General features: G+C 45.3%; 1 protein-coding gene across 3 annotated transcripts in view; it reads left to right on the forward strand.

Annotated features, from left to right (window-relative positions):
- Positions 1 to 23,495, forward strand: part of LOC119650775 (dnaJ protein homolog 1) — a 108,292-nt gene that overhangs the window by 80,676 nt on the left and 4,121 nt on the right. For all 3 annotated transcript variants that reach the window (XM_038053882.1, XM_038053881.1, XM_038053880.1), the window contains 3 exons: positions 7,238 to 7,525; positions 7,725 to 7,953; positions 8,034 to 8,391. In XM_038053882.1, coding sequence (XP_037909810.1) covers positions 7,303 to 7,525; positions 7,725 to 7,953; positions 8,034 to 8,391 — 810 coding nt within the window. In that variant the 5' untranslated portion in view covers positions 7,238 to 7,302. The remainder of the gene's footprint in view (positions 1 to 7,237; positions 7,526 to 7,724; positions 7,954 to 8,033; positions 8,392 to 23,495) is intronic.

The following is a 23,495-nucleotide window of genomic DNA, read 5'->3' on the forward strand; positions in this document are numbered from 1 at the left end:
CCAGGCCATGCTGGTTTGGAAGGCAATGAGGCAGCGGATGAACTAGCCAAGAAGGAAGCAGGGATGCCTTTACACGGGCCAGAACTCTTCTGTGGAATCGGAAACGGTTTCATGGCTATGAATCTAAGAAACGAAGAGAAACGGTTGAGGGAACTATATTGGGCGGGCCTACCAGGGATGGAGCAGTCCAGGGTGCTTATTGGGGGATACGAACCCATGCGTACAAAGGATTGCTTAAATCTCACCAAAAAGAACCGCCGAATCATAGTGGGAATTCTCACTGGTCACTGTCGGCTGAACTATCAGCTAGCTAGGGATATCTACGGACACTGCCTGCAGGCTCTGTGAGGAGGAGGACGAAACCTCTATGCACGTCCTGGGACAGTGTCCGGCACTTGTGCAAAGTAGGTCGATACATCTGGGAGAACACTTAATACCAGATGCAAAGTCGAAACTTCTGGAAGTGGGGAACATACTAAAGTTCCTAACGGTTACAGGCCTGCTTGAGATACTATGATCAACAGGTACACTATAACCAGTAAAAGGGGCACAATAGTTCTTCAAGGACGCGGTGCGACTTTCCCTTAACAGAATAATAATAACAACTTTTCCAGTGCATTGCATTTCCATTCACGCTAGGGACCAGGTTGACTACGTTGGTGGTTACTTCGCTCTGGCATTTTTTCGATATTGTCAGATAGGCATATCAGCCTGCTTGGCGACGGTTCACCAGTCATTTTATCACTTTTAGGTATTAACATTATAGTCTGGCGTTTCCATAATGAAGCAGAAATTCTACTAATTTGTCCAGTCTTGAGTTAACAGCTACCTTAAAGGCTTTGTTTGGTATACTGTCAGCTCTGTTATCTCCTAGTTTGCTACGGATTTCTAGCAGTTTTTTTGGCCGTTACTTCGGTTATCACTACCATATCTAAAGACCTCTGAACTGATGACCAATTTTCTCAATTTTTACAAATTGAGTGACAATGTTCACTATTGATGGCTGCCAAAAACTAAAGCATCTTCAAAGTTGAAATATATACTTTATAGACTGTGCACTTTCTAATACAGTGACATTTTTCAAACAACCTTGGCCGGTGAGGCTGGGTACTTATGGGACCACCCGCGTATAGCGCACTAATCTCTTCCGATGGAATGTTGACTGAAATCATTCCGATCATCAGTACTGATAAATTCACCTACTTCTGTTTCTGAGAATTCGCAAGCACTTCCGCTCATACGGCTTACGCGTAAAGCAGAATGGATCGCACAACTCTTGCTAACATTCAGCGACATTTTCGCAAGTGGTTAGTGTTTTGGTTTTACCGCCTTCGTTTTTTCACCCACCAAGGTCAACTGGTTCCTTTCTTGCCAGGAGTTTACTGCTCTCACTGTCTCGATCCTGACCTTCACATCCTCTGGGTGCTCTGCTGGAACATTTATAGGCGTAGGTCATCGGCAAAGTCGTCATTCGCAGATTCTTCTGGGACCCCGTTATACAGGGGGCCGCCAGTGGGTCTACCACTAAGCCCAGTGCAAACCTGCTGTCATAACGTATTCTTTGGAGTTGAGGAGTCTTCTCTGAGGGGTAATTCTCTCTCAGACTCGCCTAACATCTAGAAATACTAATGTTTACCAACGCCCCTTTAATTTGGCTCCAGTTGGAAGGGTTGAATGCATTTTTGATATTAAATGCCAAACGGTACAGCAGCCGCCAGAACTCAATGCATCTTCTGGTAAATTCGCCACTATATTCATTGCATCCACCGTAACTCTATGGGTGGGCTGAAACACATATTGGCGATCCGATAAGCAACTGCTGCTTTGGATGATGGGTAGCAGTCTATTGTAGTTGACTCTCTCCATCATCTTCCCCATTGTATCTAACAGATAGATCTGGCGATATGAACCTGGATCTCCAGGTGGTTTATTGGGCTCGGGAGGCAACACCAATTTTTGGTTCTTCCACTAACCATGGAATATTCCACCTCAGAGATATTATCGAAAAGGATGGGTCTAGTCTTCAATATCAGCTTCAAAACTCCCTTGGAGGTTCCAAATTGGGTGTCCTTGTTGCCACCTATCCTACCACAACCTTGCTTATTGGATATTTCCGTAAAGCTGAACTACCATTTGTATTTCGCTGTTTTGTGGTCAAAGGGTAGTATAGGTCCCGGGGCGAAACGTGGATTGGTACCCACGATGGAGCATAAAACCTGGGAAATGCCTGCTGAACCAACACCAACAGCTCTACTACCAAACCCTATCTCCACCTCCACGTGGTGACCGCTGGGAGCTCTTTCTTGACGAAAAGCTGCAGACGGAGAAGGATGAAGGCGAGTCTCCCGCGCCTAAAAACGGGACAAATTGTACCAACTGGTCCTCCAGGTTGGGGGTTGGGTAGGGCTGACAACCCTACACGGAAAACAACCGTTACGAAGCCACAACAGGAGCCTCGGATAGGACGGATATTAAAACGACGGACCCGGCAACGACAAAGGAACAACGATTTGCGCATTTTCTCATGGAACGTGCGCTCCCTGTACAGAGATGAAGCTGATAAGCAGCTAGCCGATACCCTGTCCCAATATAGGGCTGATGTAACAGCGTTGCAAGAGATGCGATGGACAGGGACCGGTTTCCTGGAGAAGAGCCACTACACCATATATTATAGCGGCCATCCAGTAAACCATGTGCTCGGAGTAGGTTTCTTAGTCAGCCAAAAAATGAAACCTGCTGTTATCGGCTTTGAAAGTATAAGCGAACGGCTATGCGCTCTGCGCTTGCGAGGCAAGTTTAGAAATATAAGCCTCATAAACGCTCACGCCCCTACAGAGGAGACTGCAGAGTCGGAGAAGGATACCTTCTACGAGGCAGTAGAAAGAACCCTCGAAGCCTGTCCCAGATATGATATCAAAATCATACTTGGGGATTTTAACAGCCAAGTAGGGAAGGAGCCCGTATTCAGGCGATACGTTGGCTCCCATAGCTTACACGAAAAAACAAATGATAACGGACTGCGGACTATTCAATTAGCAGGGTCACACGAAATGGTTGTTGGAAGTACCTGGTTTGCGCGGAAAGCGGTCCACAAACATACGTGGGCCTCTCCAGACGGGACCACTTTCAACCAAATTGACCACGTGTTGATCGAACGCCGCCACCTCTCAGCCTTGATGAATGTCAGAACATATTGGGGGGGCCAATATAGACTCGGATCACTATCTTGTTGGCATGGTGCTCCGAGCTCGAATAACAATACCACCTAGAATCCCCTCTGACAATCAGGTGAGAGTGAACACTGAAGCCATCCACAACACAACCCTCCGCGACACCTATAAGAGGGAAATGGATGCCGCAATAACCGCAGTCAATAGAGGACCTGGAGATGAAGCATCAACTAATGATCTTCATAACCACCTGAAGAACGTTATCATGGATACGGCCACAAATATACTTGGCCCCAGCCGCAAAAGGAGTCGGAACGGCTGGTTTGACGATGAATGTAAGCTAGCAACGGAACGGAAGAATGCCGCATACCGAGTAATGTTGCATTCTCAAAGAACGCGGGCACGCGCAGAGACTTATCACGAACTCCGTCGAGCGGAGAAGCGACTTCACAGACGGAAAAAGGAAGCCTGGGAGAACCAACAAGTCTGTGAACTAGAAAAGTACAGGGAGCAACCGCACCAGGCGCGGAAGTTTTACCAACAATTCAGCAGGATGAAGCCTTATACACCTCGATGCTCATCCTGCCGAGACAATGAGGGAAATCTGATTTCCGACAGAATGGGCATATTAGAGCGATGGGTTGAGTACTTTGATGAGCTACTGAACAACCAGAACATCGGCGAGTTGGAGGTCCCGCCAACTGAAGACGACCGACAAATACTGCCACCACCAAGTTTAGGAGAAACAGTCCGTGCAATTCATCGGCTAAAAAATCATAAGTCGCCAGGAGCCGATGGAATTACAGCCGAATTGGTTAAATATGGAGGCGACCAGTTACACCAAGTGGTTCATCAACTTGTGCTCAAGGTATGGGACATCGAATCAATGCCCGACGATTGGCAGCGAGGCATAATCTGTCTCATACATAAAAAGGGAGATATCACACAGTGCAGCAATTATAGAGGTATCACGTTGCTGAGTACCATCTATAAGATATTCTCCACTATCTTGCTAGGCCGAATAGCCCCATACGCCCAGAACATCATTGGCCCATACCAAAGAGGCTTCACTCCAGGCAAATCAGCAACAGATCAGATTTTCTCTCTGCGGCAGGCGATGGAAAAACTGTTGGAATATGGACAACAGTTGCACCATCTGTTCATCGACTTTAAAGCCGCCTATGATAGCATAGCCAGGGTAAAACTGTACACGGCCATGAGAGAATTCGGTATCCCGACGAAATTAATAAGACTGACTAGGCTGACCCTGACCAATGTGCGAGGCCAGAGAAAAGCAGCAGGATCACTCTCAAGACCATTCGACATCAACAACGGTCTACGACAAGGGGATGCCCTATCATGCGTCCTCTTTAACCTGGCCCTCGAGAAGGTGATCCGTGATGCTGAGGTGAATGCAAGAGGTACGATCCTCTTCAAGACCACCCAACTACTGGCCTATGCTGACGATATCGACATCATGGGAAGAACCACCCGAGACGTTCAAACTGCCTTCATCCAGATCGAGCAGGCGGCGCGAGATCTTGGGCTGCACATCAATGAAGGCAAGACAAAATACATGGTGGCAACGTCAGCACCGAAGACGAATCAACCAACAACATCAAACCGCACTGGTCAAACACAAACACGAACAAGAATAAGGATAGGGGAATACAACTTTGAGACCGTTGACAATTTCTCCTATCTAGGGTCGAAAATCACAACCGATAACAACTACGATGATGAAATCCACGCACGGTTGTTGTCAGCCAACAGAGCCTACTTCAGCCTACAAAGACTGTTCCGCTCGAAACGTCTCACCATAGGGTCAAAGCTCTTACTGTACAAGACTATGATCTTGCCAGTCCTCATGTATTCCTCGGAAACTTGGGTTCTTAGCAAGAAAAATTGCGAACTCTTGGCCGCGTTCGAGAGAAGAATCCTCCGAAGAATTTTTGGCCCCCTACATGAGGATGGACGATTCCGTAGCCTACACAATGACGAAATCTATGAGCGATACCATGACCGTCCGGTTGTGGGTAAAATCTGGCTCAATATGTTACGTGTTATGTGAGCGGGTCACTTAATCACTTAATCCGTATGGATGAGGATGATTCCATCCGGAAAGTCTATAAGGGCAATATCTATGGTAGAAGAAGATGACGAGGCAGACCCTGCCTAAGATGCAGCGATGGCGTGGGCCAGGACGCCAGACAGCTTTTAGGGATATCGAATTGGTGGACCTCGGCGCAAAACCGGGATGTCTGGAGTTCCTTATTAAGACAGGCCTAGACCGGATACCGGTTGTCGCGAGGTTGATGATGATGATCGAAGGCAATATGGTCAGCATTGTGTTTGCTGATTTGACTCAGGTACACAGCTGAGTCCACTGCCACCTGACGTCAAATGACGAGACAAATCCCATTGCCACCAGTGAGATTTGAACCGCGAACTTCCGTACGACAGCCTTGCGCTCTCAGCTATCCGGACACGAATATTTGGCTAGATCCGCTATTAGATATTTATTGAAGACAGTGATGTCATTGATACGTCATCAGTCTCCGCAGAATGCTAGGGTTCGTTTTTGTTTGTCACAAAGTACAACAGATTGGCCAATTGCTCTTAAGAGGATTGGCAAATTGCTCGACAATGAATGCGAAATTGACTTGCACTTTTCATTGCATTTTTGAAGTAAGTCTGTGTGGTTTTTGTGCAACAAGTGAGCCATCGGTGAGGACCTAGGGAACAACTCCTATCTTCTCGACTTTTCTCCTGTTGAATGGAAATCATGGAAGGCATTTCTTGTGGAAGCATATGGATCTTTAGGTAGGGTTCACCTGTTAGAACCTTGGACATTTGTTAGCCTTGGGAATATGGAAAATTCGTCCTTCAAATCGCTTGTAATATCTTGGCGATTGTGACATTTCAGCTCAAAATTCTTCAGAGTCTAACATCGAGTGCGAAACGTTTTACCCCAAAAGTGTTAAAAATGGTGCAGTTAAAGGAGAAGTTTAGTGTGTGTTCGGAAGTTTTGGTCTTTCGGCAAGGAAATACGGAGGTGTCAGCTCTACTACCAGCATAAAAGCATACTTGTTTTCTTCAATCCTCTAATGCTAGACGATATTACTTTTTCTCATCATATCCAACCGCCTAAGGCCGAGGTGATGGAGTTGACGTCAGTTCCTAGGCGAACCAGTCCGAGAAAGCTGTTAGAATTTCACTCCCAAAGTCTTCTTACATCTTAGTTTTGTGCAATGGAGGTTATTAATGGCAAAAGTGTCTTTTCCAAATGACGGTAGACGTGGCTCAACTTACTTTAGACTTATGTTTCTATTAATCCCAAATGCTGCATCAACCACTATCAGAGAGCTGAAATAACAGCCGTATTTTGAGGGTAACTTCTTTACCATTGGTTTTTGATATGTTGCTCTGTACTAAATCTGAGTCGTTGGGGTTAGAATTATCGGGAATGGCTGGGGTTGAAATAATAAAAACTTGTTGTTTCTTTTTCGTTGGTGTGAATATTTATTCTTGCAAATACCGATATTTCGGGAACCACATGATCCCTTCATCAGTGCTAACTTGAACTTGAATAAGTGGTTCCCGAAATATCGTTGGAAACATCGCATAATTTCACTCAGATGACTGAGGCTGCTTCTTTTTTTTAAGGGTTCAAAGTTCGCCCTTTCGCATCTCAAGCTTTCGTTGGAATTCTTCCTCACTTTGCATCTGTGCTGACCACTGGTTTCATTCTTTTCACGCTTCGAGGCTAGCTTCAATTAGTAACATTGACGATCACGTCGTAGTTATTAAAATTGCGATAGCGTATTCACCCGGATACATCAACAGAGGCACATGGTTTCTCTGGAGTCCTTTTTAGGGGATCTTAAATTTTTTTTTCACTAAAATTTTCTAAGGTGTTATTTCTAGACTGGAGTTTGGACTGGGATGGTCCATTCTAGTTGTGATCCTTCCATATCTGTTTCAATTTGGTTCGAACTTATTTATCTACTTAATTTTGGCTTCGAAAACGGGTAATAAAATAATCTCTTTTTCTTCTTCATCGATAGGTCAACACGAATATAGTATAGTTTAGTGTGTGTCGAAAACCAACAACAAAACAAACAAGGCAAATATGGGGAAGGACTACTATAAGATTTTGGGGATTCCCCGATCAGCAACAGATGATGAAATCAAAAAAGCATACAGAAAACTAGCATTAAGGTATCACCCGGACAAAAACAAATCGCCAAATGCCGAAGAGAAATTCAAAGAGGTTGCAGAGGCTTATGAAGTTCTATCTGATAAAAGCAAACGTGATTTATATGATAAATATGGAGAAGAAGGACTGAAAGGAGGTGAGTTTCATGCATGTTAATTTTTGCGAAGAATTTTAAAATGTAGAGTAAAATATTAAAAATCATTGATACAAATTCTGCTTCCACATCCTCGTCCTTAAAATTTCGACATCCAAGATTTTAAGGACGAGGATGTCCACGTTCATTATTTCCTGCTGTTGATGCTGACCTATAAATTCTATAATTGTCTTCTCTACAGGTGTACGAAATGGTGGTGGCAATAGTCAAGGTTTCACATACACTTTCCACGGCGATCCACGTGCTACGTTCGCTCAATTCTTCGGTTCCAGCAATCCTTTTGCCTCATTTTTCGACATGTCCGACAATCTATTCAATAACAATGTTTTCGATTTGGATACCGAGCACGATTTCTTTTCCTCACCCTTCGGTGGTCTAGGATCAAGACATGGTCTTGGAGGTGCCTTCAGGTAAGCACTCTTTTCGTTACACTGCAAAATTCTAATAATATTTTTATATAGTGAATTTCCTATTGTTTTTAATCTCTCAGATCTCATTCATTTAATGTTCATACACCATTGAAAAAGGAAAAACAACAAGACCCGCCCATTGAACATGACCTCTATGTATCTCTCGAAGAAATCTATAATGGCTGTGTTAAGAAAATGAAAATTTCACGAAGAGTTTTACAACCAGATGGCACACCGAAAAAGGAAGATAAATATGTTAGTATATCGATAAAACCTGGTTGGAAATCGGGCACAAAAGTCACATTTCAAAAGGAGGGCGATCAAACCCGCGGTAAAATTCCTGCCGATATAGTTTTTATAATACGAGATAAGCCACATCCTTTATTTAAGCGAGAGGGTAGCGATTTACGATATACGGCACGATTAACATTGAAACAAGTAAGTATTTTATTTTTTAAGGTTTTTAATTTTTTTTTTAATTACTTATAATAGATTAAGGGTCCTGTGGACAGGAAGGCTCCATTGATTTTCTGTCAATGTTCGGTTGTTATATTGATTTGGTTAATTAAGTTAGATACAAGAAGAAAGTTGATAAACTTACGTCTACGTCAAAGAAGAGGTTGGACATATCGGCAAAGGACGAATGAAGTTAAAGACCCCACCAACATCCATCCACGTTATTTAGAAGCTTTATCAAAAAAGTCATGCTTGGTCTTATCGTAAAACGGGGAAATATAATAAAGTAAAAACTAGGATATTCACGCCAGGATGCTAAAACCTTGAGGATTTGGGCGAATTGCTTGAAAAGTTAAGAAGCCCCCCTAAAATACTTAACTCATTTCAATAATTCAACCTCGGTTTCGTCCAGAGCAGAGGTAATCCGTCCGGATTTTAAATTTTGGACCGACGACTTTGCTAGGTCGTCGTAGATAATGAAAAAAATTCTACTCAGACCGACAAGACAAGAAAAGTATGCTTCCACACTAGAGAGCTTCGGACATTTATGAGGTGCGTGGTGTATAGTTCCCTTATTGTTATGCGCTAGTGTCAATTCTTCTAGTCTGGATGATGGTTTTAATGGTGCTGGAATGCGGTTGGAGGTCCTGGGAGTTTAATGTAAGTACTTGCCGTGTAGGAATCATTCTACGGTTCTGTTTAGACAACGATGGCTTCAGCTGCCACAGGTAGACTCAGCATTTATATCAGTGGATGGCTTATTTTCAGGTATTTCAGGTATTTAACTTTTGTACGACCTGCTTATTAGAGATGTAGCTCTGTTGGTTGTATATGTCAGGTGCTCGTAGTATTGTCCAAAATTGGTAAATGTTATGCTTCCCTTATTCTTTAATTCCCTAACTACAGTGCCCAGGACTGGGATCGTGCTCAATTCAGGTAGGTGGTTATCAGTGGCCGCTCCTAGCAACCCAATTAACCGCCGTTTTGAGTCCACAAGCTCTTAAGATAATGACCACTTCTTCAAGTAAAGCTAAATTTAGTCGGCTAAATTTTCAGAGCCAGGCTGTGGCGTTTGCAATGGATGAATAGCTCACTTACTCTCACCATTCCGCAACTTCGGCAGTGCGAATAGTAGGGTATGCCAAGCTTGGCAGCATGCTTTCCTATAGGTCAGCACCCAAAACCACCTTAACTCTGTACTCATTTGCACGCACTTAGCTTAAATGCTTTCGCGATCTGGTCATATTATAAGAAAGTAAGTTCCTCCTCGACTTGACGCTGGTGGCAAGCTTTGTCGTCCTTTAACTGACTCATTTTCTTTTATATTCTTATGACCGGCAATCCAGCAAGCGTATCGCCTATACTGTTTAGCGCGCTCATGCACTTCCCCAGTAGGCAGGACCATGCCTGCTCCACAGACCGCCTTTGATCTGCCAATGAAGAATACTGGGTCATAACTTTGCAATATGCCGTCGGCCTTTCGCTTTCCCCTGGTTGGCAAGCTCACAGCAAAGTTCCTCGTGAAGCTCAGTTTGAGTGTAGCGTGGTCTGTTGCGAATGCCAAGAGTTCCTGGGGTACTTCATCTAGGATGTAACCATGGCCGTAGGGTTTCACTGTCTAACATTTTGACTTCCTAATCCAGCAGTATTGCTCCTTACAGCTTACTTAATGCAGAGATCCAGGAGAAGGGGGGGGGGTAAAGATTCATTGAGGGCATCTGCCAGGCAAGACTGCTGAGCTCCAGTAGTACCTCCACATATGGTATTTGAATCCTTTTAAGATTCGTTCTATTATGCCTTTTGCTTAACACCTGTAGAAGGACTAAGATGGGACGATTCACTCTTGTGTATATCCAGGGAATCAGCTCCGTTTTGGCTGCATTTATGCCGGGTACACATCTTGTAGCCCACACGCATACCTTGTCCAATGCTCCCTCTATAGTTTCTATCATATCGATGGAAATAACTCTCGCACCAATACCATCAAATCGTCGGTATACCCCCCCGGGCCACCACCTTCACCACGCTCCTGTCCAATATGCGTAGAATTGCGTCTATCACTATCAACCAGAGCAACGGGGAGTTGGTGCCATTCTGGAGCGCACCTCTGCCCGCAGCTTTGCTGCGTTCCAGATTAGGTTGAATTATCACCCGTCCAATGCTATTCTGGTTGGAGCCGCCTTAATGGATTTCTTGCTAACGTTGTTGAAATTTTCTTCTATATCCAGGACGCCTGCTGCGGTATATTGTTCAGTCGTGCTAATTATCTTATAAACAGAGTTGTCTATGGACTGCCTTTGAGGTAGGTCTGCTGAAATTTGCAAAAGGGCGACCTTTGCAAGGTCAATATTAAGTGGAAGTCTAGAACTTACTCTAGGGTTTTCAACACGGAAATGAGGAGTCTAATTGGCCGAAAATCCTTTGCAGACTCATGGCTGCACATGCCCGCTTTAAGTATGAAAATCACCCGCGCGCATCTCCAGGAGTGCGGTACCCTCAGTGGTTGCCATTTTGATAATGGCGGAAGATTGAGGCTCCATAATCTCCAAGCAAGGTTCTGAGTCACATTCGTCTTCTATGATGGGAAAGTGCGTATGAACTAGAAATTCCAGGGTTCTATCACAAATTCCGGCCAGGACTTTTTAAGAAAGGATGGGCTTCTATGTTCCTTCCCTCCAGAATCTTACTGAGTCTCACAAAGTCGCTGGTGCTTTGAATGTTCTGACAATAGCCAGAAATACTTCTACCGACTTCTAGCTTTTCAGGCAATACTAGTATGGCTGCCAGTATTTGTGTCAGCAGCAGGTGTTGAAAGCCTTCTTGGTCAGCTTCTTAAGATTGCTCTCGGCCCGGTTATTTGTGGGGTTTTATGATGGTTGTGGTTGGACATATATCGCGGGCAGAGCTCCTTGTGGGCGCAACCACGGAGTGGGCTTCCAGTCCGCTGAACCCCTTTGTTGCGGTAAACGTATTGGATAGGTCTTGCATTAACTAAGTGCCAGTCACAGGGGGCTCTGATTGTAGTCTCTAAATCAATCCGTCTGTGTCCTGAACTGAGTGCTTAAAGCATAAGGCTGTCGTAGGGTCGCCGTTCAAATCTCACTGGTGGCAGTGGGATTTGTATCGTGATTTGACGTCGAATACCAGTCGACTCAGCTGTGATTGAGTCAAATCAGGGTAATAATCTCGGGTGAGCGCAATTCTGACCGCATTGTCTTGGAACACCACGGTCTTGACCACGAACGGTCTTGAATGAAGTGCTCTAACACACTTCAAGGCCTAATCCAATAGGGACTGTTGCGCCAACGATTATTATTTCCGAGTTATCACAATCTCGGCAGATGCCGGATTTTACCTAATACTAGCACTAAGTGCCAAGCATTTAGGCTCGGACGATCCTACCTACTTAAAAACTAAAAGGTCGCTGGTGGTGGTGGCCGGTGGTAGGTTAATGGGAGAATCCTTCGAGAACCCCCCGCAGCATCGAGCACGTATGCAGAATGGTGTATTTCTGCATGGTTTGAACCAGACTGTGCGAAAGCCCCAGGACATCAAGGGCAGCCGTGAGGGATTTAGGTACAACACCTGTAGCTGACAATATTATGGGAACTACAACCACCCGCTCGAGACGCCAAATTTCTTTGATTTCCCGAGCCAATGGCTCATAGTTCACCTTCTTCTCCACGTATTTCCGTTCAATGTTGCTATTATGGGGGATAGCAACATCAATAATATACGCGGAGCGACCCGTCTTGTTAACTAACAGTACCTCAGGCTTGTTGTGTGCGGTATGGCGATCAGTCAGAACTTGCCAGTCCCAATACATGCTGTAAGCAGAACTATCAAGTACTGCTTGCGGCTCATATCGGTAAACCGGAAATGTTCCCGTGATCAGCCCATGCTTATATGCAAGGTTTTGATGGATAACCTTACATACAGCATTATGCCTGGTGATGTATTGCACCGGTGCCATAACAGTACAACCAGAAATGAGATGGTCCAACGCCGAACCACACATTCTGCATTGGTCGTTCTCCACCCGTTCTTTCATGATGAGCTTTTTATAAGCTCGGGTGGCGACCACGCCATCCTGAATGACACACATGAACCCCTCCGTCTCAGCAAAGAGCTCCCCAGCACACAGCCATCTGTTCGACAGATGCAAATCGACAAATGGCTGCCAAAGACAATTCACGTGTTTACCGTGCATTGCCTTCGACTTCCATTCATCGATCCGCTCCTGGTCCGACTTCACCCCACTCAGAGGATTGAAAGATCGATCCTTCAAGTTAAGTGGATTCAGTCCACAGTCTGCCTTACAGACAGCCGCATGCAAGGGACTCGCCTGCTCCTTGCTGTAAAAATAAGCGCCCAGCGAGTCGACTTGGTGATGATGTTGTGCTGCCACGTCAACCACGCCTCTACCTCCGATGTCACGAGGCAGGTTCATCCGCTCCACGGCAGACTTTGGGTGATGCATTCGGAATTTGGACATAGTTGTCCGTATCCGCCGCTGGACGTTTTCCAGATCGGTCTTCGTCCACGGCAATATTCCGAATGCATAAGCCAGTGAAGGGATAGCGAATACATTCAACGCGCTTATTTTATTCTTCCCCGAGAGATGCGATTTCAGCACCAGCTTTACACGTCGCAGGAATTCGGACAGCAGAGCTTCCTTCAGATCATCAACTCGAGCATGGGTTCCTTGCAGAATTCCTAGGTACTTGTAGAAGTCTGTCTCGGTCATAGCTTCGATGTGGAGGTCACCAATGCTATGTCCGGCATGCGTCTCGTGATTACCTTTGCGGATGGCTTGGATTCGACACTTGTCTAATCCAAACTCAATCCGAATATAACGGCTGAACATGTCTATTATTCGCAACAGACTTCTAAGATGGTTGTCAGGACCAGCATACAGCTTGATGTCATCTAAGTACATCAAGTGTGTCAGTTCGCACTTAGCACGTAGGCCATATTTTATTGCAAAACCATGCCCTCTAGCATCATTCAGTAGCCATGAAAGGGGGTTCAGTGCCATACAAAACTCAACGAATCCCCCTGGAAGATGCCCCTCCGTATACGGATGGGCTCTGAGGTATTAGCACCCTCAGATGTACGCACCGATAAGGTGGTATGCCACCCTTCCATGACTGTCGCCAAAAACTTCATTAATTTTGGATCAATGCGATACAGATGTAGGATGTTGATTAGCCAGGTATGCGGAACGCTATCAAAAACCTTGGCATAATCGATATAGCAACTGAAGAGGTTTCTCTGGCCTCTAGTTGCTTGTCCTACAACTACCGAGTCGATAATGAGTCGCTCTTTGCAACCCCTTGACCCAACTCGGCAGCCCTTCTGCTCCTCGGACAGAATGTTGTTGGTCTCGAGGTGCGCATTGATCCTTCCACTAATAATGGACGTGATGAATTTGTAGAGGGTTGGTAAGCAAGTGATCGGTCTTGTGTCTGCGGGGTCCTGCCCCATGTCCTCCTTAGGGATAAGGTAGGTAATCCCCGCAGTGAGGAAAGGTGGAAATTCCTCCGGCCGACTCATGACCTCATTTATACTGCGTGCCAACCGACTGTGTACGCTGGTAAATTTCTTATACCAGAAATTCTGCACCCGATCCAGACCTGGATCCCTCCAGTTCTTCGAGATGTTTATGGCTCGTCGAACTTCCTCTTCGGTAACATCCGCAAAATTCATGCCAGGCATATTGGCATGGCGGGTGCCTTGGGCGGTGATCCACTCAGCATGCTGGGCGGGTAACCCCCAAAGTCCACCCCAATACTCTTTCGCTTCCGTCACCGAGAACTGTATTGTCTGGGCGCTCTGTTGGGATTCGTTGAGAGATCTGGAAAAGCTCCGCTGGTTCTTAGCGTATGTTGCATTCTGGACACGTCTGGAATAACTTTCGCCATACCGTCGTAACCGACTGCATATGACAGAAAGTTTCTGTTCTAGTGTGTCCAGAATTTCAACAACGGGTGTCTCACAGGGGATGGCATAGTTCCGGTAAACCCTCTGCACTTTATTTCTCACCCGTCGGCTGGCACTGCCAGTGCTGATTTGAATCAGTCTAGCAATGTCCTCCCTTAGTGAGTCCCGCCGACGTTCCAAACGAATTTTCCATGGTGGATCTCTTTTGTCACTCAAACCAATAACACGAAAGCGAATCTTCTGACCGTGCAATCTGATAGCCGTAACTGCACCACAATACACAAGTGATTGTAGTTGCAGCAGCGACATATCAGCACATAGTCGAGATGCAATCTCATCATTGATTTGAGATAGAATTCCCGGAGTTGCTGGAGATGCATAGAGCCTAGGAATACCTGGTCTATGCAAAGGATCCATATCCGAGAATTCTATACACGCTCTTTGGAATTCGTCCCGAACCTCAGTGGAAACCTCAGCTGGACGGTGGAGAAGAGCGCTTCGGCGAGTACTGAAACTGTTACCTGCAGTGCGGCGTGGTGTTGTTGATGCCGCCGCCTCTGCCCCCATCGACTCTCGGTTACCAGCTTCCCCGATGACTTCAAGTCGAACACGCTCCCTGATGGTGGCCGGGATTGTGTCGCTGCGAGTAATAAAGCGGTACTGGTCTGCGACTCGCTGCACAGTCACGTGCGCGAATTGCGGGAAACGCTCGACGAATCTCTGGTGCAACAAGGGGCGGTGAGATGTTGTACCTGCCCCCGCCGTTATTTCGTAGTAGGAGCGGATGATGAAGAGGTTCATTTCTTCAGTTCATTTCATCCGCTTCCTACGCGAACCTGCTGAAGTGGTCGCCACAGATTGTGGCGAAACAGCTGCAGCAGGCGGAGCTGTGCTTCTGGTCGTCGTGGCGCCTAGACGTCGAACCGCCCCACGACTAGCGGTTTCGACGCCGTGCTGTCCATTACGAGAGCCCGACCCAGTCATCAAGTCAGACGACTCCCGCCGGTTATCCGTACCGGACCTTAAATTTCTCCTTCTTCTCATTGTTGGTGGTGCATTTTATCCCTAGCTGCCAGGTGTTGATATAGCCTCCTTAGTGAGTAATCTGCAAGACTGCAACGTTCCTGCACTTTCCTCATCTACTCCCTGAGACGCTGTGGTGGCGTACAGCCATTCAGACTGAAGCTATCCATCCCATCCCATCCCATCCATCCCTTCTTTCACAACCGGACTTGGGACTGGCTTCGGCGGAGTATTATTATTAAATCAACCTGTCTCTCAAGAGGCCCGTGGGATTACGCCTGCATGGCAGGTGCTTACGTCAAACCTGCAGGACCTTCATTCCGCTTGTCAGGACTTTTCATTCATCACAATCTTGCCTAGAAATGGATGGTCTTCTGGTAATGGCTCTTGAGCAGGACTCCAACGAGCTTTATTTTCTTTGCTGCCTTTCAGTAGCCATTATTCTTGTTAACATGGTGACCGCTTGCCGTGTCACTTCTGGAGGTCTCTGCTGTTGGATTTAGCACAACAATGCCATAATTGGTACTTCCCTCGACGGCTACTGTCTCCTGGCTGGATGCCATTCGCTTGGCTTCCGATGATAGCCTTGACATTAACAGCTTCTTTCTTCTGTTGTCAATTTTTTGTTTTTTCAATTAGACCCCATATCTTGACCCCACGTTGAGGATCTCAATTGAAACTGAAGGTGCCCAAGGTATTCAGAGCCCAAAAGGGACGATACTCCCCCCTTTGTCATGCAGCCATCGGAATATGTTATTCGATCTTGGCTTGAGGTCTTATTAGCACCTTTTAGAGTACAGGTGAGAGATCTGCTTGACCTAAATACCTAAAAATAACCAGACCAGACCCCTTGTTAAGATTTGAGGCAAGGGAAATTATCTGAGGTGATTCCTGTCCCGCTCATGAGCAATACCTTATCTGAAGCTCATGTTAGGGCTGCATTTTAGAAGTAGTTTGTAATGGAAACTGATATTTCGTCTTTTTATTTTATTTGTTTCTTTATTACTCATTAAAAGAATATTATTCATTTCCGTGAGCATAGTGTGATGACTAACAGAATATCAAAGATGCCGTATTATTTGAGTTTCCTTACTCGAAATCTGCGGTTACCGCAACTATATTTTGTGGTCGCAAAACAAATTCATGGGAAATAATATTCTCCACATTTCAATGCCTAATCTTAGATATAAAAGGTTTTTTCCTCGCCCAGATGGTATTTAATTAGAAAAGATTCGAGTCAAAAGAAATATGGAAAGAAATCGTCTATCATCATTTCGTGACGTTAAACTACTTTTAAACAGATCTTCCTCTCAATCAAAGTTAATTAATTTCAACAAAGCAGTCCCACATAAAAGACCCCGAAATCCAAATAAGGCTCTGACTCTCTATGAATATCAGAACAGCATAAAGGCCTGAAACCGCGCTCATTTATTATATTTGTTGTTTGTAAGGTTTCACCCGACTAACAGCCATACTTCCCGTCGATTTTTCTAACAAACAACAGTGTTTCGACTAATTTGGTCTGATGTGAAACTCTAGAACTATCAGTATTTGTACGTGTTTCTCTATAAATACAAATAGCAAAAAAAGATACAACCAAAACAACCATTAAGCCAAGCTTGAAACATGAAAAGTTACTAGACAACACCAGAGAGACCAGTCTGAGCCATATTCGGAAGTAGACTGTGTGTATTATGTCATCATCGGAAAGAAAAAGCTGCAAACTGGCCCCAAACGCATATGTTCGGATATGCTGGGCTGGAATTGGAGACCATTACTATCTTTGCTAACCGGCATAAAGTGGTTTTGCACATAACTTTCGAGGTGCAGAGGCAACAAATTTATGGGAAAACGAGAGTTTTATCTGTTTTCGGGGACATATTGGCGTGGTATCTTTGGTGGACCTTTGAGACCTGAGCCTTGTGAAGCTGTAGGTGCAAAAAATTATAGTAAATACACAAGATAACGAGTGGAACCTTAGATGTTTTTCTGACGCCTTAGACGCTTATAATTGTATCATTTAACTCCTCTACAGAAACCATAAATTTCCCATACATCATTCCTGGTTGTTATAATTGTACACACGTAGCAGGTTTTGATTCCCATTTAGCGTATGTGAAATCAATAATTCTGTTTCGCTGCCATCTCAAAATAGAATTTATACATTCCGAGCGACAGATATTTTCGCCTGGACAGAATAAATTTAATGCAATATTCCAGATAGTTGCCATTATATCGCCTCATAAATCAGATCTCTCACCAAATTTGGTAATTTGATAAAATTCAATTTTTTCCGTTGACAATTTCATCTATTATTGAGTTGTGAACGTTGCGCTAACAACTGTGCAGACAACTGCAGACAAGTGCATAGGTAATTGGAAATGCATGCGAATTGCACTGGGAGAACTGCATTTCATGGAAGGCACAACATCTAGTTAACTCGTGTACTTATTAGTCCGGCAATGGTATTTCACATCAATTAAAATTTATCACCTAATCATTTTGACGTTGCACTAGTTGACGATGGGGCCGGCTTGCAGGCTGGTTTATGGCGAGGTGCAACCGTAATTGATTTAAATCATTGAGTTTAAACATTTGATTCCAGGACGGATAGTGTCATAGGCGATGCTCTGAAATTCTCATGATCATGAATAAATCATTGGGCTGACAACGTTGGCATTAATTTTCAATTAAGTGCGTTATTAAATATGTTTTTTACCTTTGAGGGAGTAGATTTTGGGGTTAATGCAATACTGTGAAATTTTATGGCTTCAGAGACTAATGGCGAATAAATCAATTAATCCATAAACTTATTTAGTAAAATTGAATCGGGGCTTAACATATGGTCTTTTTGGTACAAGGTGTCTTAAGGTTAGGCGTTCACATCGACTTCCCAGATCTTTCATTTACTTCTCTAAACCGCTGAGCGATATTTCGCGCGTTGTACTTGTCTACAGGCCAATAGCCAGGCTATATGGCTATATCTTGCATCCATCCTGTAACTTCACGAGAAGTTCACGTACCTTCTCAGCGAATCGTGAAAGGAGTTAGTTTAGTTTACCGGGGGGAGCCGAAGCTTCAAGCACTCAGGCCATTGTACTATCCCCGTAAATTGCCTATTCAACGGCTTCCCGCCTACGGTGTTTGCAGGCTTTCGCGAATCTTAGAACATTCTCCAGAGGGAGAGAGTGTGCAGATCCTTCATTGAAGAAAACCTTGCCAAGGTATCTTCGTCTGAGATCTGAGGATGCCGGATAGCTGCATAAAAAATGCCGCGCCGTCTCCTCCTCCTTCTCACATTGGCTGTACGTAGCCGAAACCACTACACCAATCTTTTCCATATGGTAGTTTAAGGAGCAGTGTCTCGTTAAAAGCCCTACTAGGGTTTTAATGTCTCACTTCTTAAGAGACAACAAAAATGCCACTCTAGTTACCCCAGGTGCTTTCACAAGGATTTTCGCCTGCCAGCAAGAGTTCAAATTTGCAATTTCACCCTTCAGAGTAGACTTGACAGTGGATGGCCGGTTTCCAAGAGCTGGTTCTGGCCCCACCATTATGGATCCAGATCCTCAGCGAGCCAGTCTGGCAGCCTCCTCATTACCGGCGATGTTAGAGTGTCCCAGCACCCACATCAGCAATGTTTCGTTCAGTCGGCCAAGTTTCAGCAGCACCTGATGACTCAACTCCACACCAACTGGCTTGATATATCGTTGCCATTTAGTGCTGATAATGGTGTCCGGATAGCTGAGTGGTTAGAGCACAATGCTGTCGTACGGAAGGTCGCGGTTCAAATCTCACTGGTGGCAGTGGAATTTGTATCGTGATTTGACGTCGGATACCAGTCGACTCAGCTGTGAATGAGTACCTGAGTCAAATCAGGGTAATAATCTCGGGCGAGCGCAATGCTGACCACATTGCCTCCTAGTGTACCGTTACGGTCTTGAATGAAGTGCTCTAACACACTTCAAGGCCCTGATCCAACATGGATTGTTGCGCCAACGATTATTATTATTATTATTTAGTGCTGATAATGTGGCCCGACTGTCGGAACAGATTCGAATGGTGCGACCCCTCCACTTTTGTCGCTACCAACGCCATTCTTTTGCTACCAATGAAATGGCATATATCTCCGCTTGGAACATGGTCGTCATTTTTCCGAGGGGTCGGGCCAGTTTCATAATCGGATTCCCCGAGAACACCCCTGCGCCCGATCCGTCCTTAATAACTGACCCGTCGGCGAAAATTGTTAAGTTTGTAATCTGAACAGACTCTTCTTCTTTTTCTTCAGCCTTTGTCCCGTTCACAAGCGGGGTCGGCTCGTTGTGATCGGCTTCGCCATTTGGCTCTATCGAATGCCTGATCTGAGTGCAATCTGGGGCTTTCAAATCCCCATCTAGCGTATCAAGCCACCGTTGTTTAGGTCTGCCTTTTGGTCATTTACCATCGATTTCGATGTTCAGACCAATCTTGACAAGTGAATTCTCGTTGGCACGAATTGCGTGACCATACCATCGAAGACGCCTCTCTCGCAACTTTTCCATGATCGATGCAACCCCGTAACGATCGCGGATATCCTCATTTCGGATGTGATCTAAACGTGTCACGCCACTAGTCCAACGAAGCATTTTCGTCTCCATTACCGCAAGACGCCGTTCATTGTCTTTTATGGTCGGCCAACACTCAGAACCATAGAGAGCGAGTGGACGGACGACATTGCGGTAAATTTTAGATTTGAGACGTTCGTTGATACGTCGATCACAAAGAACACCAGCTGTGGAACGCCACTTCATCCAGGTTGCGTTAATGCGTGAAGCAATTTCATAACGCAGCTCTCCATTGGGTGATAGCGTTGACCCGAGGTATTTAAATCGCTCAGTTTTGAGCAGATCACTGCTGGGAGTGATTGTGCCTGTCTCATGGGGATCGGTCGTCAAAAATTCAGTTTTGTTTAAATTCAATCTGAGACCGTGTTGCATGAGGCGATCATTCCATTTTTGAGTTACTCGAGATCATTTTTGCTATCAGATGCTAGGAAAACATCATCTGCATAAAGCAGTGTGTAGGGCGCTGGACGTTGGATATCCCGTGTGACGGTGTCCATATCAAGAACAGAGAGGGCGCTTCCTTGATGAACACCAACAGAGACACGAAGCGGTGTTGATATACCCGTCATACTTCGAACTTTACTTTTCAGATCGTGCTACAGCAATTGAACCCAGCGCATGAGTTCTTCTGGCACTAAGTGTTGTCGTAAAGCATACCAGATGAGTTCGTGTGGTACACGCTCAAACGCTTTCTCTAGATCCAGAAATGCAATGTAAAGAGGGCGATGCTTCTCACGGTGTTTCTCCATGAGTAACCGAGCAGCGTGTATTGCGTCAGTAGTTCCGCAGTTCTTGACAAATGCGGCTTGATTCACGGTTATTTCAACGGTTGTCCAGAATGCGTTCAAAAATCTTCGTGGTATGGGAAAGTAACCGGATCGGACGGTAATTTGAACATTCTGCTGGAGTACCTTTCGTTTCCCATATTGGAACAGTGGTACTTTCTTGCCAGTGAGATGGTGTTCTTCCTTCCTGAATAACCCGATTAAAGAATTCACTGAGCCACAGTGTTGGGTCCCAGCTCTTCACTTTCCAGAGCTCAGATGCGATGTCGTCAGGTGCTGTTGCTTTCCCCGATTTCATTTGTTTTATTGCCTCCTCGACTTCAGTTGCGCTGATAGTTAAGTCCTTGAGGGTTTAATGTGGACACCTGTCTTGCGACTTAATCCCACGGTCTTCTTAAGACACGGATTGATTTTCTGACCATAATCAGAGCCCCGCTGAGACAAGCAACAACGGTACCAGTCTATACCAACTGCATGGCTTAGGATTCATACTGGTGGATGCAAGACTTACCTAAATCTCTACCGAACTAAGGAGTACGGCCCCCGTGTTGAAACGCAACACCACGCCGAGGCCCGAAGGTCTCTTATTGCTTGAGCATAACCACAATCACCATGAAACTCCCACTAGGGGGCCAACCGCAAATAACCGAGCTGTCCTCACATACAACAGGAGTTCACCCGAAGTATGTGAGTCCAGGGGCTTTCCCGGTTCCCATGGTACCAGTATACCCCTGGTAAGGTTTCGTGACCAGTTTGCCATTTCAGATGAGTCCCAGTGCAGACTCGGGTCTGATCGCCCTAATTAGGTCTTTGGAGCATTCGCCTACTGAATCGCGGCCGGCAAACCAAAGTAATTACAGCGTCTCCCGGTGCCACCACTATGGAGGTTCTCCTCGACCACTTGGTTTTGGTTTGGCCGATAGGGTTGCCGCCCCATCTTCCTCGCCGCCACCTCTGAGCACCAGTTGCGCTGACAGGTGGAACTACTCCAAATGTCGGCAATGATTGTGGAAGTGGAGGATGAGCAAATTCTTCAGTTGAAATCTGCTCGAAGTATTCTCGCCATCTATTCGTTGCGTCTCGACGGTTGGTAAGCAAAGTACCGTTTTTATCATTAATGCAACAGAAGTGTTCGATATCCTGTGTGCGTTCGTTACGGCTTTTAGCAAGTCGATACATATCTCTCTCGCCATCCCGAGTGTCCAGTTTATCATAAAGATTTTTGAAATGGTTCGCTCGGATGATAGTGACCGTTTTCTATATGCGTCATTGGCTTCTTTTCGCTTCAGTTCCAATGAATGGGGGGTAGATTTAGGATAGCTTCAAATGCCGCATTCGGCGTAGTACTCATTGCTCCAGTAACACTTAAGTAACCAAGCCTCTGAATCTGCATTAGCAGTTCCCTGTTGTCAGCAAAGTTCAATCTCGGCCACCAGCCGATGCATGCATGCATCAAAATTGATTTTATTATGGATGTCTAGATCCAGTATATTTGGTTTGGTGAAAGTCCCCAGATCTTCCCTATCGCATTCCTACAGCACCAGAGCAATGTTTGCGTGAAGACTTTTTTGTCCCCCAGGAGCAGGGTATTCATTACCAAGAGCCATAGCAGTGGAGAGAGAACCCCTCTCTATGGGTAGCCACTAAGACATCCTGCTTTAATAGACTTCTGGCCGAGCAATATGTGCATTTTTCTCTATTCTAGCATGTGAAGGATCTAACTGATTAACAGCGGTTCGATTTCATGCTGACTTGCCGCATCACAAATTGCCGCGAGCGAGGCATAATTGAAGGCACCTTCGCTGTCCATGAATACGCCTAAGGCGTATTCTTTTTCGGACATCGCCTTTTCAATTTTTGCCGTAAGTTCATTGAGTGCTGTCTCCGTGGATTTGCCGTTCTGGTAGGCGTGTTGCCTATGGTGAAGTGGCCACTTAGGAATGTGTGTATCCCTTATGAACCGATCTACTAGTCTTTCTAGTCCTTTTAATAGAAAAGACGTTAGACTGATCGGTCGGAAGCTTTTTGCGTCTGTGTAAGTGGGTTTCCTTGGTTTGGGAATAAATAACACCTTCACATCACGTCAGTTACTTGGAATATAAGCGTGTGCGAGGCATGCACGAATTATATTCCGAATATGTAGACCCAGGGCATCCATTCCCTCTATTATTACCGCAGGAATGATGCCATCCGGACCTGCAGACTTGTATCTATGGAACGAATTAAATGCCCATTTTACTCGCTCCAGTGATACTACTTTGTATGCCAGATTCCAGCCTCTCGGTCGAAGACTGTATGCACCTGACGGCCCCGAGATTAGATTTTGTATGCTGTCTAGGAAGTGCGCTTCGGGCAAATGGTTTGCCGTTTCTTCATCGCTTTCTGTGTACCCCCCGTTCTGTAAACGTAAATAACCCGGTTTCTGGCTACTTTCTTTAACCAGAATCCGCTTCAGCTTTGAGGTTGCTTCAAGAGTTAGTCGCAAAAGCGTCTCCGTGATGATCGTTTAGTCAATCTTTTGCTCTTGTTTAGAGCCTTCTGTGCCTCTCTATAGCGATACCAGCTAGCAGTTGAATCACTCTTTAGAGAACGATTGAGGAGCATCCTTTCCGTTCTCATCTCATCTTTCCGGCCAAATCCTTTGGAATCTTGAGTGAACAGCCTTCATCGAAAGCATCTCTCATGCTAGTTGTGATCATCTGGGTTGTCTTCTCAATTCCAGCAATGGATT

This window comes from Hermetia illucens, chromosome 3 (assembly GCF_905115235.1).
Source record: "Hermetia illucens chromosome 3, iHerIll2.2.curated.20191125, whole genome shotgun sequence".
NCBI lineage: Eukaryota > Metazoa > Arthropoda > Insecta > Diptera > Stratiomyidae > Hermetia > Hermetia illucens.